The sequence below is a fragment of the Microcaecilia unicolor genome, chromosome 6, assembly GCF_901765095.1.
Source record: "Microcaecilia unicolor chromosome 6, aMicUni1.1, whole genome shotgun sequence".
NCBI lineage: Eukaryota > Metazoa > Chordata > Amphibia > Gymnophiona > Siphonopidae > Microcaecilia > Microcaecilia unicolor.
In genome coordinates, this window is record NC_044036.1 from 183,377,915 (window position 1) to 183,395,916 (window position 18,002).

An 18,002-nucleotide genomic window follows, 5' to 3' on the forward strand; every position below is an offset into this window, starting at 1 on the left:
TCAGCACCTGATTCTCAAAGTGGACATATTCCAAACACTATAATGAAAATAAAATTATTTTTTTCTACCTTTGTTGTCTGGTGACTTTGTTTCTCTGATCATGCTGGCCCAGTATCTGATTCTGCTGCTCTCTATCTGTTCCCTTGACTCCGTTTCCAGGGCTTCCTTTCCATTTATTTCTTTTCTTTCCTTCTTTCTTCTTCATTTCTGGTCCTCCGCAGACTTGACTGTACAGTGGATCCAGCTTCTGCCTATTTTCTCCATCCACGTGCAGTTTCTCTCCTCACTTCCTTTTCCCTCATCTAATCTCCTTCCTCTATCTTCCCTCCATGTCTAGCATTTCTTCTCTCTCCCTTCCCTTCCCTCCATCCATGTCCAGAATTTCTCTTGCCCTCCCCTCCATCCATATCCTGAAACTCTCTTCTCTCCCCTGTCCTCCTCTACCCATCCATACCCAGCAATTTTCTTCTCTCCCCTGCCCCCCTCTACCCATCCATGCCCAGCAATTCTCTCCCCTGCCTCCCTCTGCCCATCCTTGCCCAGCAATTTTCTCCTCTGCCCCCTCTGCCCATCCATGCCCAGCAATTCTCTCCCCTGCCCCCCTCTGCCCATCCATGCCCAGCAATTCTCCTCCCTCCCCTGCCCTCCCGCTCCCATCCATGTCTAGCGATGTCCTTCGCCCCCACTCTCCCCTCCCGCTCCCATCCGTCAGTTTCAATTACCTCCCTCGAAGCGCCGCATTATTTAAGGCCCTGCTGCCCGTCTCCAGCTGCCTTCCCTGCTTGCTTCTGAGTTCGCGCCCTTTGTCCCGCCGTCGCAGAAAAAGGAAATGATGTCAGAAGGCGGGACTAAGGGCGCGAACTCCTCGGAAGCAAGCAGGGAAGGCAGCTGGAGACGGGCAGCAGGGCTTTAAATAAGGCGGCGCTTCAAGGGAGGTAATTGAAACTGACGGATGGGAGCGGCATGGGAGGGTGGGGGCAAAAGACATCGCTAGACATGGATGGGAGCGGGAGGGGAGGTAAGCATGGCGCCCACCTGCCATGCTTACCTCGTGCAATGGAGACGGCTCGCCCTGAACAACAACCAGCTCGCAAGAGCTGTCAAAATTTAACAAGCGGCTCTTGCGAGCCGGTGCGAGCCGGCTCCAGCACACCACTGAGTACAAATGCAATAAATAAATAAATAAATAAATAATTAACTGGACTTGGGAAAAATCCACTATTTCTGGGATAAGCAGTATAAAATGTTTTGTACTTTTTTGGAATCTTGCAAGGTATTTGTGACCTGGATTGGCCACTGTTGGAAACAGGATGCTGGGCTTGACGGACCTTTGGTCTTTCCCAGTATGGCAATACTTATGTACTTATGACTGCCACCCCTTTAAGAAGGTTCCTAGACTGTGTCTTAGTGGCCCGATGCTGTCAGAGAGAAAAAATAATGCAGCTTGTAAGGTCTGTGGTACTGAAGTACTGCAGCTAGTGACTCTCACAAAAATGTGATATTTTACTACAGCTTAGTAATTTTCCCTCTGTATCTATTTGCCTATAAATATTTAGCTGGCAGTGGTAAGTGTTTTCTTTTAAAGTGATGACTGTTGTCATCTATAATAGACTTGAATATTTAATGGTGGTCCATGTCCAGGCACCAGAATTGAATATCAAGGTTTGACCAGACTGTTTGTGGCCACTAGGACTTAGGTGGATTCCGGCCAATGTTCAGTCGGGACCAGTATACAATATTTATGTGGGTTCTATCAGCCAGGACCCATATAAGGGTATCAGCAATTTTTACCCCATCCTCCAATTCTGATCCTCTCCCCAGAACAGTATCCGCTCCCAGACTCTTCCAAGCACAGCTGCCCCTCTAGAAGCACCCCCACCACCATGAAAAGCCCCCACCCAGGCCTACTTTTATACTTCATAGTGGAAATGTAGTTTTCTGGGTAGGAGTGATACCCAATTGCTTCTACCAATGCCAGCCTCAAACTGCGTGAGAGGAAGGTGTTCGTTTGTGGAGTGTAGTTCTTCAGTGCTGCATTTGGCACTAGTTGTATTGCTATATTTGAATACACTGGTTTAATAAATGCATTGACCGTTTTTATGCTGCCAGGCCTCTGATAGGATGTTTGCAGGTGTGATGCATTGTGCCATGAAATTGGTCCCTCACATAGGTTGGTGGTGAGGTTTGGGTTGGTGAATAAAGTGGTGCTACAACTCTGGTCCACCCTTCATTTTGCCAAGTGTCTCTTTCTGTCTGCTCATGGTGAATGCCTATATGTCAAGCTCCTGTTGATGCTGCACATATGCAGGATTAAAGTACACCTGACTCACTCCTGAAATGGAGCACAGGAATGAGTGTAGCGGACACCAGTTGGCCTTGTGACCAATTATAGGATGCCAACAGGTGTGTGCGGGTGAAGTGGGATGTCGAAGTTGTTTGGATTGTTCTGAGCTGCACATAGTCATGGCCAGGGTAATGCATACGAGTAACTGCATGTTTGCTGTGGCCATGCAAATCTTCACTGGCTTCATCACCTTGTTAAAATGAAAGCTGTGTGGGCACACGGAGGGCTGGGTGAGGCAGTGGGAGAGATTAAAAGTTACGTAACAAATTAATATTTTTTATTTCAGGGAAAATAAAACTATATGTGTGATTTTGGTTGGGAAAGTGAGGGAGGATGCATAGGAGGGCGGGTGAGAGGAAGAGTTCAAGCCTCCTCTCTCCCAATGATTCAGTGTCATTCCGGAGCAAGTTCTTTTATCCCCAAGGATTTCTGTCACTGACCCTTTGTGTGACTCACTGTGCTCCTCAGTATGACACCTTGACTTTGACTTAACCTTCACATTGGATCTTCCTTGTAATTGCTGTTTGGTTAACATTTTATACCTCTAGGCAGAGCAGGCATTAGACACACTGGAGCCCAGGGCACAACCTAAGGGATAGGCACCCTGAAGCTCTGTCTCAATGACATCACTGGAGCCCAAACAATTTCCCTGCTTGACTCTCCTTCAAATCAGCTCTGACTCTTGGCCCTTAACTCCTTCTAAAAGGTATTAATGCTAGGAAACACTTTATCTATCAGTCATTGTCACACATCCTAAATGATCTCCATTCACGTTTCACTCTTATTATATATAATTTATTGTAATCATTTTGATTAAATTCTATAATTATTTAGGAACCTTTCTAAGGGAAGAAAGTGGTGTGTAAGAATGACAAACAGAAAAAAATATTTATAAACATTTACATAGAACTAATCAAAATCACTCAGAGCGGTTAACAATAAGACAAAGTAAGAACAATACAAGATAAAAAGAGAGAATAATTTTGAGAGATGATTCAGTTTCATAGACTTTGAACATCCATCAACTTTCCATTTTTTCAAGAACAAAGAAAACATAAAAAACATGAGCAGCGTGCTGCCCCCTAACCCCCTACTCCCCACAAGAGCAAGGGGGACTTTCTTTCTCCCTTAGAATATGTGGTAGTGGACAGACGGCAATTTTAAATCTTCTTCTTCATCTTCTTCACCACTACATACAATTTCAAAGACCAGAGTCTTCAGGTGTGCTGGGATTTCTTCCCCTGTGATAGATCTCACACGATCCGTTACCCTAAGGAGAAAACACACGAGTAGGTGGTCAGACTCAGAGAGACATTTCAGGCTGCTCATGCATGCAATCAGAGCAGAATGAAGTGCAAGAAGAGGGGAAGGGATTGGAAGATATCTACAGAAGAAGCAAACCACAGACACACACAAACACACCAGGGTCAGCCTTTCCACAGGGCAGTCTAGGCATTTGCCTAGGGCAATGGACTTCAGGGGCAGCACAGCAACAACCTGTCACTCACTCCCTACTAGTGCTCATTATTGTTTGTTAAGTTACGTGCATTGTTATAGAATCCACTTGTTTTTTTTTGGCGCGGATCTCTAGGCATGCCATATGGAATCTGGGGGATACAGTCTAACCTACACGCACAATAAATTTGTTTGTTCAAAATTTCAGTAAACCAATCCAGTGCACAGCCAGTAATGCCCAGTTCACTCAGTCTCTTTAGCAATAAATAATGATTTACTGTATCAAAAGCTGCCAAAATATCAAACTGGAGAAGAATCACCTGTTGCCCTGAACTTAAATGTTTTCTAATTTATGATATTAATATAAATAGTAATAATTCTGCCCTATGTAAGGGTCTCAATCTGAACTGTTGATTGTAAGCAATCAAAGACATTAAGATATTCAGAAAGCTGATCAGCAACTATAAACTCCAGAAGTTTAGTAATTCAGGGAATACTGGCTATAGGTCTATAATTGACACAGTCCTAAGCTATCTGTGTTTTATCCATCTTTTTATGTGACCTTTGATGCAGGCATTTATGCCGAAACTTGGCCATGTAGCGCAATCTCTAGGAAAGAACCTTGGTGATATCTTCATTTCTCTTGGCCACCTCTACTCTTCTAGTGGTGTACAGATATGTGGAGGTTTCTTTCTGCTGCTTGTTTCAGCAGCTTCATAGTAGGCATGATACTATTTTCATTAATATTTGTATCTGCTTTCAAGCCAGCATAAATTTCCATGGTTTCAATCTAGCCACTATTTCAGTAGGATTTGTGCTACTATATTATAAACATTTTCGTCAGCTTATAATGTCCAATACAGAAGGCCATCTCAAATGTATTTTCCAACAGGATATACGTCAGAATTTCCTGTTTGATAATACTTGAGATGGACGTCTGTGTGCTAGGTCGTCCAACATGAACAGCCATTTTACAAACTGGAATATCCAACATATGAACAGCAAAAAAAGCAGGAACAAGGACATCTGTCTGGCAGCATTCTTAAAAGAATGGCCATACAGATGTCCCTGCAGAGCTGAGGGTTAGCCTAGTAGTTAGTGCAGTGGATTTTAAACCAAAGCATCCAGGTTTGAATCCCACTTATTTTATAATTGTGAGCCCTCCATGAACAGAAAAATACTTAGTGTACCTGAATGTACATCACTTCAATAGCCTTCAAGCTTGCAGGTGGCTTATATATTTAGGCACACTAGGTATTTTTTTGTTTTTGGAGGGTTCACAAAAAAAATAGTTAGTGGGATTCGAACCTGGGTCCCTAGATTTAAAGTCCACTACACTAACCACTGGGCTACTCCTCAGACTTGCTTTCTATGTTGCTAAGAATGCCCACAATATGTGAAGCTGTCAAACAGTCTGGTATCCCCTTTCAGTTTCACTTTTAGAGAAGAGGGAGGGGGACAGCAACCACTGGAGAATTAAGGAGGTGTCATGCCTTAATCCTTCCAGTGATCAGCTGCTCAATCAGAGCACCTTGGGTCCATTTATAAATGTTCAGGAGGTGCTCTTAGAATACCACCAGGAGGTTATTGAAGAGAGAGGTTTTCCGAGGTACGCTAACACAGCATTGATAACATTAATCCCCAAACCAGGGAAGCCCCTTGGATAAAGAGGAATCCTATCGACCAATATCTTTGTTAAATGTTGACACAAAGCTATTGGCAAAAATGATGGCAGAGCGATTGGCACAGTGCTTGCCATCGTTGATAGGCCCGGAACAAGTGGGGTTTGTGAGAGGCCGCCAGTCAGTACACAATGTTCGGAAGACCCTACTGGCTATCGCAGCTAGCCAGCAGATTGAAGCGCCCACCTTGATTTTGATGCTGAAAAGGCCTTCGATCAGGTCGGGTGGGACTTCATGTTTCAAACATTAACAATGATGGGCCTGGAGGGATGGTTTATGCAAGCGTAAGAGCACTTTACTGTCAGCCTCGAGCAAGTGTGATAGTGAATGGTATTAGAGAGCCAGAGTTTCAGATCTATCGGGGCACTAGGCAGGGCTGCCCTCTGTCCCCGTTACTATTTCTACTGTCCCTAGAACCTCTGATGCGGACGGTCCTCGCAGCTCCAGATCTCCAGGGGGTCACTTTGGCGGGTCATGTTATAAAAATTGTAGCCTACACGGACGACCTGTTAGTGATAATAAGGGAGCCCTCCAAAACTTTAGGAAAGTTGTTAGAGATTATCGAGCAATATGGGGGTTACTCCGGCTTTCGACTAAACCTGCACAAATCTACAGCCCTCCCGGTGTTTTCGGAGATACGTACAACATGGCCTGGGACCTTTCCTCTACAATGGACACAGACTTTGAAATACTTGGGAGTGTTTATCCCCATGGACTTGTCCAAGCTCTATGAGCAGAACGTGTTGCGGCTATTGCGGGATACTAACAAGCAATTGCTAACTTGGGGGCCGTTACCGCTCTCCCTAATGGGGCGTATTGCACTGATCAGTATGGTCATAGTTCCCAGGTGGTTATACACATTTCAAACCCTCCCGCTATCCTTAAAGAAGGCCGACGAGCGGAAGTTGATAAAGATAGTGCAGACCTTCCTATGGAGAGGGAAAAAGCCTCGCCTCCCTTATTCAACATTGTGTATCCCGACAGAGTATGGCGGTTTGGGACTTCTAAACATTAAATATATGACGGTGGCCAGTGGCATGCGCCATGTAAATGACTGGTTTAGGGGAACCCAAGACTACACGAACACGCCAATTGAGCTGCAGTTATATCCTGGAACTCACTTTAGTAGTTACCTACACACAACGGGCCCCCCCCCGATACCTTACATTTTGAGAAGAACAGGAATAATGGGGTCCGCAAGAACGGTGTGGAAATGGATTTGCAAACTTCATAACTTTTCGGCAAAAACCACCCCATACCTACCAATAGGTGGAAACCCAGATTTCAGGCCCAGCTTACTTTACCCAGCGTTTCAGCGATGGAGAAGGAATGGGATGGTGTATTTATCACATGCCCTTACCCCCAAGGGGAAGCTCAAATCTTTCCAAGACCTGCAGAAGGAGTTTGCACTGCTTCCCTCGGATAAATTCCACTATCTCCAGCTGAGACACTATGTACAGTCCTTGCCCTGGGAAGATCTAGCCGAGGATGTTCAGGAGGAACTGGCTTCGGCCTTCTCTCTGGCAGCACAGCAAAGGGTCCCACTCAAATTTCATCACAGGCATATCAGAGATACTGCTGAGGAACTAGATTACGCTAAATTGCTGAAGATGTGGCAGCAGGATATACCAATAGAGCTGACAGTGTCCCAGTTTAAAACGCATATGCTAACGATGCGTAAACAGTCAACCATAATCTCACATTGGGAGATGCAATATAAAGTGGCGCTCCGTCTATACATTTCCCCAAGAAGAGCCTTCCACATGGGGCTCTCTCCATGGCAGGAGTGCCCCAAGTGTGGGGAGGTTGGAGCTACACTGGGACATATGTTCTGGGTATGCAGAGGTGTGGCTCGATACTGGATGAACTTGATCCAATACACCTCAGAAATCTGGAAGGCAAAATGGAAATATGATGCAGGACTGCTGCTGGGACACCCGATACTCATCCATCCTGTCCCAGTGTGATTCACAGCTTTTGTCCATAAGACTATTATAGTTGCCAAACAAGTGATACTGACAGAGTGGATATCCCACATACTCCCAGTGGCGGACACGTATGATAATACTATTGCGGTTTGAGAGAATGGGAGTGGAGGAGTGGCCTAGTGGTTAGGGTGGTGGACTTTGGTCCTGAGGAACTGAGTTCGATTCCCAGCACAGGCAGCTCCTTGTGACTCTGGGCAAGTCACTTAACCCTCCATTGCCCACCGCATAGAGCCTGCCATGAGTGGGAAAAGCGCGGGGTACAAATGTAAAAAAAAAAAAAAATAGTAGACTTTAAATCCAAAGCTGGATTGCAATTCCAGAATACCTGGTGCCCGTTCCTAAAACACGTTGACCCCGACTGCTAGGAGTAAACTCTTGAACTATTAATGGTACCCTAAAGGTTGAGCGCGGAGTGGGAGGGGGTACAGAGTTGAGCAGAAGGGGCAGGGGGGAGGGTGGGGGTTGGGGTTGGGAAGGCTGTTGACAGAAATAAGTTTGTGGTAATTGTGTTATTATAATGACGTGTTCTTTCTCTAATAAAAATGATCAAACATAAATGTTCAGGAACTGTGAGCTTTATTTTCTTCAAAAAAGGTAGAATTAGAGGAACAAGAGAACACTCTTAACAGAGCCTCCCTATCCTGTAGAAAAACAAAAGTAACAAGGAGAGTAGATCTCTCTACAACTTCCTCTACAGCGTTCCAAAATATTTTTTTTTGGAGGGGGCATATAGGTGTGAGAAGTTCTTGATATACTCCTAGATAATGCCTTCGGGCCCTGCTTACTAAGATGCGCTAGTGTTTTTTTAGCATGTGCTAGAAATTATCATGCGCTAACGCTAACACACCTCTAGCGTGGCTTAGTACACAGGGCCCTTAGAGTGTACTTAATGGTGGATTTCGAAGTAAACAGTCTGTCCTGATCAACATAAACCACATACACACTTATGGAAACTTGGAAGTTCACTGTCACTTTTAAATTAAGTCGCATTATCCCAACATTGCCATTATAGTAGACTTGAGTTTGGTCAACATCTCAACACATATCACAATTACCACAATAGCACATATCCTTCAACTTTGCTTTATAACAAATATAAATGCCTTATTCCCCAGGAACTCACCATACAAAAAGAGTACTGATTTTGGCGTAATCTCAGTAAAAATATAAACCCCAAGCATTTTGTGAAGTACCTGTACTACAAAACCTTTAAAAATCCCTCAGGATCTATAGAGCTAATCTATTTCACTATAACACCACTAACTCACAGAAGTATCAGAAAAGGAGGACCGAAGACAAAACGACAGCCGGCATGGTTAAAAAGTGAGGTAAAGGAGGCTATTGGAGCTAAAAATGAATCCTTCAGAAAATGGAAGAAGGAACCGACTGAAGAAAATAAGAAGCGGCATAAGGAATGTCAAGTCAGATGCAAAGCGCTGATAAGAAAGACAAAGAGGGATTTTGAAAGAAAGTGCTAGAGGCAAAAACTGATAGTAAAAATTTTTTTAGATACATTAAAAGCAGGAAGCCGGCAAATGAATCATAAGTACTGCCATACTGGGAAAAGACCAAAGGCCCATCAAGCCCAGCATGCTGTCAAGGGCACCTGGCAGCTTCCCAAACGTACAAACATTCTATACATGTTATTCCCGAAATTGTGGATTTTTCCAAGTCCATTTAGTAGTGGTCTATGGACTTGTCCTTTAGGAAACCGTCCAAACCCTTTTTAAACTCTGCCAAGCTAACCGCTTTCACCACATTCTCCGGCAACGAATTCCAGAGTTTAATTACGAGTTGGGTGGGGAGGAAGTGACGTCATCAACGGAGATGGCAGTGTAAGCTAAGAGCTCCGTCGCACCCCGAGCAAATTTAGCATATTAACCCCGCTAAAGTGGCTATATTTGAGGCAGAGAGCGCGGATTAGTGAGTTAAAGTAACATCCGTGAGAATAACAATGTCATCTCAAACCTCCATGGTGGATTTATCAGCGTTCGCATTCGAGAATGCATCGGCAAAAAAACATGGCGACACCCCGGCGGATCAACGGCCCAACCTCTCAACAGAACAACAACTGCACAACTCTCCACCTTTATTTGAAACGGGAAACATCCCGGATCTTGAGGAGACAACTCTACGAGACATCGGATCCTGGGTAAAGGAAATTCAGGCAGATCTTAAAGCCATGCGATCTGACCTTGCGACGCTGGGGGCGGACCTGAGAGGTGAGATCGGGGCACTGGGAGTCCGCGTGGCAGAAAATGAAGCAAGATAGAAGAACAAGCGGAGGCCATACAGGGCCTAAACGAACAGGTGATTAAATCCAAACAAGAGTTCCAACAAGTGTGGGACAAGTTGGAGGATCTTGAGAATCGTAATAGAAGAAATAACTTGAGATTCAGAGGATTACCAGAAGTGCCATTGTACTCAGACTGTGAGACAGTAGTGCAAAAAATAGCAAGTACATGGTTGGCAACAATAAAAGTCAATAAAGACCCCTCAGACATCCAAATAGTGCGGGCCCACCGGACGTTGGGAGCGCCAAGAGCTAATAAACCACGAGACCTCATTGCTTGTTTTGGTGACTTTAAATTAAAGGAACAGATTATGCAGGCAGCCAGGGCGTCACCGGACTTTCAATGGGAGTCCTATAATATTGCTTGCTATCAAGATCTAGCAGCCTGCACCTTGAAAAGAAGGGCGGAGCTAAAGCCTTTCACCCAATTTTTACACGCAGAGGGTATTCGTTACCGGTGGAGTTATCCCTTTGCTCTGCGTTTTTATAAGGATGGGAAACTCCATCAAATATGACATCTTGAGGACGCAAAAGATCAACTGCCAGAAGCTTTTGGCAACACAGAAGGTAATACAGCGCATCAACCTGCTAAGACCAATCCACCAAAGCCACGTTGGCAAAGAGTAACCAAGGGCAAGGGACGTCTCCTTCGACAGCAGTCAGACTCCCGACTCAGACCCGAATTGGGTGCCAGTGGATCTTGAACAAGGAATTGAAAAGGCAACACCAGATTTAAAAGAAGACCCGAAGTTGAAATGAGAGGGTCACCTGCAGAGTGAGACTTTCTGATTAGGATATTCTTAGAAGAGTTAATATGTTATAAGATATAGAAAGTTATATACTGTTATTCTGTGAAAAGAGTAAAGTATGGTTTGATTTATGAATGTATTTATATGATAACAGTTAGCGGTGGGAATATAATAACTGTTTGCAAGTATAAACAGGGGGGTGAGGTCCCTTCCCCGAAAACACACCTGTGCAATAACTACAGATGTGTCCAACAGCAGGGAGGAAGGAGAGGGGATGGGGGAAGGGGTGGGTAATAGAAGGGATAAGCAGAAAATATTGATGACCGGAATAGGAGGAAGAAAGATTGGATTAATCAGGAGCTATCCACAAATAAATATTGGACATAGCTTTTCATTTAAAAAACAATGAGTAACATAACCTGTATGACCCTTAATGTTAAGGGATTAAACTCTCCTATGAAGAGACAGCTGTTATTTAAAGAGATGTGACGCCTAAAAGCGGATGTATCTTTTGTACAAGAAACACATTTGCTCCCAGCCAAAGAACACCTATGTCAGAAGGGTAAAAGCAATTCTATATACTTTGCATCAAACTATAAAGAGAAAAAGAAAAAGGGAGTCCTTATAATACTGACTAACAAGCACCCATGGCAGGTACAGGAAATAATAAAGGACAGAGAGGGACTTTATCTACTGTTAGTAGTTCCAGCTGGGAACTGAAATACTGTCTCTATTAAACGTATATGCTCCTAATGCCCATCAAGGTACCTTCTATAAGGAAGTCTCTAAGACCTTGAGCAAATATATTAAAGGTACTCTATTAATAGGAGGAGACTTCAACCTGATGTTACACCCAGTGTTAGATAACACGACAGGAGGGATACGATATGCCCAGTCTGATATGCCCAACTGCATACATTTTTAGATACTTGGCAATTAATAGACATCTGGAGACAGGTACATCCAAAATCCAGGGGTTATACATATTATTCGGCGGTTCATGATTCCCACTCCCGTACAGATATGTGGTTGGGACCACCAAATATATTCCCTAAAGTAGTGGATATACAGATACTTCCAAGGACGTGGTCGGACCATGCACCGGTTTTGTTAGAATTAGAATGGGCAGTCAGACCTCCAGAGATTCCATCCTGGCGGTTCCCGGATGAGCTGTTGGCTAACCCCAAGATGCTTTTGCGTTTGGAAGGGGAGATAAAGGAGTACTTAGACTGCAATGATAATGGGGAGGTAACTTCACAGATACTTTGGGAGGGTCTAAAAGCAGTGGTTAGAGGGAAAATAATAGCGATACAGACGCATATGAAGAAGCAAGCAAATGCTCATGCACAAACACTACATGCGGAACTGTTGGGGTTAACCCTGCAAGCTCAACAACACCCTTTATCACAACAATCTCAAGATAGGATACATGCTATTCGACCAGCTCTTAGGGAACTACAGTTGGAAGAAGTGGCAGAACACTTACTGCAAGCTAGGCAAGCCTATTTTGAATTTGGTAATAGGCCCTCGAGACTGCTAGCACGTAAGCTTAAAAAACGCACTCTAAGTTCTTATATACATACTATTCGAACAGAGGAGGGGACAATGTGCACTAAACTGGAGGACATAAAGGTCGCCATTTATAAATATTATCAGCGGCTATACCAGGCTGAAGAAATAGCAACCCCACAAGCAACCCAGGAATATTTAGCACAGGTGATACTCCCAAGGCTGACAACTGGGGAGGCAGAGGCTTTGTCCGGTGCAATCACCTTAGAAGAGGTACAATGGGCCATCCGGGACTTGCCAAATGGGAAAGCCCCGGGGCCCGATGGCTACACAAATAAGTTTTATAAAAAATATAGTAAAGCTCTGGCCCCGATACTAGTCCGAGTATTTAATGAAATGAATCCCCATTTGGAGTTACCATACTCATGGCAGCTAGCAAGCATAATACTCATTTTGAAGCCAGGCAAGGATCCCCACAGCTGTGGGTCCTATCGTCCAATTTCTCTTCTGGGGACGGACTATAAAATTTTCACCAAAATTTTAGCCCATCGATTACAATGGGTTATGCCGAAATTGGTGCATGGTGATCAAACGGGTTTCATAAGGGGGAGACAGACTTTCGATAATATTCGTAGAGCCATACATTTGATCCATGAGGCGGGAGATACAGAACAACCAATGTTGGTATTATCTCTCGACACCGAAAAGGCGTTTGACCGGGTCCAGTGGCAATTTATGTTTTCAGTATTGGGAGCGGATGGGTATTTCGGGAAGATTCATCTCATGGCTTACATTACTATACTTGAACCCTATAGCCTTTTTACGAATTAATGGTTCCAGATCTGATTTAATACACCTTGAGAGGGGAACTCGTCAGGGATGTGCATTGTCTCCATTGTTATTCGCACTTACAATGGAACCGCTGGCTCAACATATTAGACAGCACGTAGACATACATGGCTTGACCATAGGTGAGGAGATATATAAGATTATGTTGTTTGCAGATGACATTTTGCTCATACTGACACATCCTCAGGAATCACTACCAGGGGTGATGCAGTGTTTACAACAGTATGGGAAGATGGCAGGGTTCCGGGTGAACATGGATAAGTCGGAGATCATGGGGGTGGGCCTCTCTAATGAGATGACACTAGCGTTAAGCCAAAAGTATCCCTTTCGATGGGTCAATCGATATTTGCGATATCTGGGGGTTAATCTTACAGCTAAACTAACAGATTTATATGAGGCTAACTTCCCACATGAAGTCCGGGAATTGTTAAGGGAATTGGAGAGATGGGAAGGGCTAGAATTATCATGGATAGGAAGGATCTCGGCAGTAAAAATGATGCTCTTACCAAAGATTTTGTATCTATTTATGGCACTACCCCTGCCGATTCCAAAACACTTCTTTCGTCACCTGCAACGCAAAGTATTCGCATACATTTGGCAACACAAACCGCCTAGGGTAAGGGCAGACATTATGTTTCAGCCAAAGGATAAGGGGGGTATGGGGGTACCTAATTTTAAACAATATTATCAAGCAGCTCAGCTGCGGGTATTAGCGGTGTGGGGTTCCAATCTCTCAACTCCTTGGATACAAATTGAGAAATACTGGTTGAAGATGGAGAGACTAGATGCTATATTATGGGCCCCACAGAATCAACTGATAACATGTACACGACAGGCACCCCCCACAATACGTTTTCCCCTTCGGAATACATTGCGACAGAAGCTGCTACCAGGCAGGAAACATTTTAGGCGAATGAAAATACAGACAGCTATGGGATGTCCCATAGGAGCAGCAGACAATGTGTTCCGAATCTGGAAGCAGAAAGGGCTGGTAGCACTACATCAAATTTGGGAGGAGGGGAGCATGATACCATTTGCAGATCTCCAAGAGGAATTCGAACTCCCTATGTCCCACCTATATCATTACCATAGGATTCGGGATTACATACATCGAAGAGCTAAAAGAGAGCTCGCCCTTGAGGATACGGCGATAGAAAAGGCTATGGGAGGGGGAAGTCAGAGGGGGTGTATTTCCCGTCTATACAGAGCGTTGGGATCCTATTTAAATCCACTAGAGTGCTACACCCAGAGGTGGGAAAAAGTTATGCAACAGAAGTACGACAGCAACAGCTGGGAAAAAGCATTGAGTTACTTGCTTAAAGTATCTATTTCTAGCTCTTTAATTGAAAATGGTTATAAGATGTTGTACCAGTGGTACCTGACACCCAATAAGGTAGCAAGAATGTATAAGAAGGAAAGTAGATGGTGCTGGAGAGGATGCAAAGAGACTGGAGATATGGCTCATATTTGGTGGATGTGCCCTAAGGCGCAGACATTCTGGCTAGAAATAATTAAGACATTAGAAAAATTCTTAGGGAGCCGTTATCCCCTGAGGATGGAGACATGTCTATTGCAATTTCAGCCGGCAGGCATAACATCAGCAACACATCGTTTGGCGTCGATGTGGCTAGTAGCAGGAAAGATCGCGCTAGCCTCAGCATGGAAACAACCTTTCTTGCCGCCAGTGATAAGGGTGGTACATAAAATGGACTACATTTATCAAATGACCAAGTTGACAGCAATAAAGACAGGATGGATTACGCAATTCTACAAACAATGGGACAAATATGCAGCCTGGAGGTTGTTAGATGGAGTGGACTTGGATGTGCCCAGGTTAATGACAGCTCCATGACTTAGCTATAGAGTAAAGATGTATTATGTACCTATACCGGTTATTAGCTATATTAGAGGAAGGGTGGGGGGGGAGGGGGGCAATCCAATTGAAGCATGGTTAAGTTGTGGTTATCAGCATTTGTTATAAATATGTAAAAACCTTAATAAAAATATAAAAAAAAAAAAGAAAACCATGGGCTAGGTTTACTAAGCGGTGCTGTGGGCGCGTTGGCGTTTTTGACGCACGTAGATGGTGTATGCGCGTTGAATGCTGGCGCGCCCATAGAAATGTGTGGGCGCATCGGCGTTTAGTGTGCCTTAAATTTACAGGCGCATTAGAAACGCTAGTGCACCTTAGTAAACATACCCCCATGTTAGGCAAATAGCTGTGAGGTGAGCGGCTCTGACAAGGAAAGCCTGCTGAAGTCCTAGAGAATTCATTTTAAACAGGAATGCAGAAAATAAAAAAATGACAAAACAAAAATTACGAGTTGGGTGAAAAAAATTTTTTCTCCTATTTGTTTTAAATGTACTACACTGTAGTTTCATCGCATGCCCCCTAGTCCTACTATCGGTTGGCCCGCTGGATGACCAGGGTGTAAAAGGGGCGATCAGGGAAGACAAAGAAATAGCAGAAAAATTAAATGAGTTCTTTGCTTCGGTCTTCACCGAAGAAGATTTGGGTGGGATACCGGTGCCGGACAAGGTATTTGAGGCTGACGAGTCGGAGAAACTTAATGAAATGAATATGCCTATCACACTTGATCATTACTCTGCCATAACCTCACTTTGTATTTGTTCATATCGGTATTGGCAATCGCCTCTACGGTACAATGTAAGCCACATTGAGCCTGCAAATAGGTGGGAAAATGTGGGATAAAAATGTAACAAATAAATAAATAAAAAATATCTGTAAACCTGGAAGACGTAATGGAGCAGTTTGGCAAACTGAAGAGTAGCAGATCTCCTGGACCGGATGGTATTCATCCAAGGTTACTGATAGAACTAAAAAATTAGCTGGCGGAGCTACTGTTAGAGATATGTAATTTATCTTTAAAATCAAGCGTGGTACCGGAAGATTGGAAGGTGGCCAATATAACGCCGATATTTTAAAAAGGTTCCAGAGGAGATCCAGGAAATTATAGACTGGTGAGTCTGATGTCGGTGCCGGGTAAAATGGTAGAGACTATTATAAAGAACAAAATTACAGAGCACATTCAAAAGCATGGACTAATGGGCCAAAGTCAGCATGGATTTAGTGAAGGGAAGTCTTGCCTCACCAATCTACATTTCTTTGAAGGGGTGAACAAACATGTGGATAAGGGTGAGCCGGTTGATATTGTGTATCTGGATTTTAAGAAGGCGTTTGACAAAGTACCTCATGAAAGACTCCAGAGGAAATTGGAAAGTCATGGGATAGGAGGTAGGTTTCTATTGTGGATTAAAAATTGGATAACAGATAGAAAACAGAGAGTAGGGTTAAATGGTCAGTATTCTCAATGGAGAAGGGTAGTTAGTGGGGTTCCCCAGGGGTCTGTGCTGGGACCGCTGCTTTTTAACATATTTATAAATGACCTAGAGACAGGAGTAACTAGTGAGGTAATTAAATTTACTGATGACACAAAGTTATTCAAAGTGGTTAAATCACGGGAGGATTGTGAAAAATTACAAGAGGACCTTACGAGACTGGGAGACTGGGCATCTAGTTAAGCTCTGAACCTCATTGCCAGATGATGCGGTAAAACAATTTGCGTATGTGGGTTAAAAAAGGGTTTGGATAAGTTTCTGGAGGAAAGATCCATAGTCTGCTATTGAGCTAGACATGGAAAAAGCCACTGATTGTCCCTGAAACAGGTAGCATGGAATATTGCTACTTTTCGGGATTCTGCCACTTACCTGTGGCCACCTGAATTGGCCACTGATGGAAGCAGGATACTGGGCTAGATGGACCACTGGTCTAACCCAGTATGGCTGTTTTATGTTCCTATGTTCTTAATGCAGATGATAATAATAATGATGATGATAAAGCATTTTTTCCTATAAGGAAGTCAAGTGTTTCAGTCAGAGATTCTGATCACAGACCTAGTCAGAAGATAGTCAGTAATACTGAAGGCTGGTGGATTTGAAGGAACTTTTTACCAGACTGAAGTGTGTGTGTATGTGTGTGTGTGGGGGCTATAAGTATGAGGACGGGTGGGGCAGCAGGGTCTTAGCTGTGCATTTGTCTTGGTGGGGGGGGGGGGGGGGGGGTGAAATGAAGGACCAGGAAAGAGGAGACAGGGGATCAGAGGGCCTGAGGCACCTCTTTCTAGTTATGCGGTTCCTGGCTGATATCGAGCAGGGACCCTGTCTTATGTGGGTCCTGACTTGAATAAATTCATAAATTCTGGCAGCCAGTGCAGTTGCAATTAGCCCTGAACATTCAATGATGGTGCCCAGAAGTTGCTCGGCAATGCATATCCAGGACTAATTCTACCTATGGTGGTCAGTATTTAGAAAAATGCTGACTGCTGTGGACTGAATATCAACCAGAGCACTTTCACTTTTACTTACGTATTAAAACATGCATTTATTTTTTACTTAAGTACTTAAACCTAGTACTTTGAACAGCACTGTTAAGAAGGGGTTAGAGAAGGGGCATGCTGGCACAGGAAGGAGAAAGAAAACAGAGAACAGGATGTTTATTCTTCCAGCTCAGTCAGCAGCAAGCTGGAGGGATGAATCCTTTCAGCTGTTGTGAGAGATGTCTCAAAGCCTGGATGTACTCTCAGTCAGTGTACACTGTAAGAGCTGCATGTGAGGCTCAGTGCACACAGCCTGGTGCTGCTTTATAACACAGGAGACAGAAGCCAGTTATCTGTATTATTCTACTTAAAGTGCATGATTACATTAGTCAGCAACAGCCACATTAGTAAAAATTATTTATTTAGATTTAGCTCACACCTTTTTCAGTAGTAGCTCAAGGTGAGTTACATTCAGGTACTCTGGATATTTCTCTGTCCCAGGAGGGCTCACAATCTAAGCTTGTACCTGAGGCAATGGAGGCTTGAAGAATGGTCCAGAATTTGGCAGCTAAGATTTAATGCTAAAATATACTGAGGGGAAGTACAGTTTAGGGGGTGAAGAACCTTTGTGCATGAAAGAGGAGCGGAACTTGTGTGTGACCACATCTGATAATCTTTACGTGGCTAAACAGGTAGGAAGGGTGATGGCAAAAGCTAGAAGGATGCTTGGGTACACATAAGTAAGTACATAAGTAATGCCACACTGGGAAAAGACCAAGGGTCCATCAAGCCCAGC

General features: G+C 43.9%; 1 protein-coding gene across 1 annotated transcript in view; it reads right to left on the reverse strand.

The window, feature by feature from the left end:
* Nucleotides 1–3,211: 3,211 nt before the first annotated feature.
* The window catches only part of UBA7 (ubiquitin like modifier activating enzyme 7), a 411,248-nt gene continuing 396,457 nt past the window's right edge, over nt 3,212–18,002 (reverse strand). Inside the window, 1 exon segment of the mRNA XM_030206492.1 lies at nt 3,212–3,614. Within this exon segment, the coding sequence (XP_030062352.1) occupies nt 3,473–3,614 (142 nt within the window). The 3' untranslated portion in view covers nt 3,212–3,472.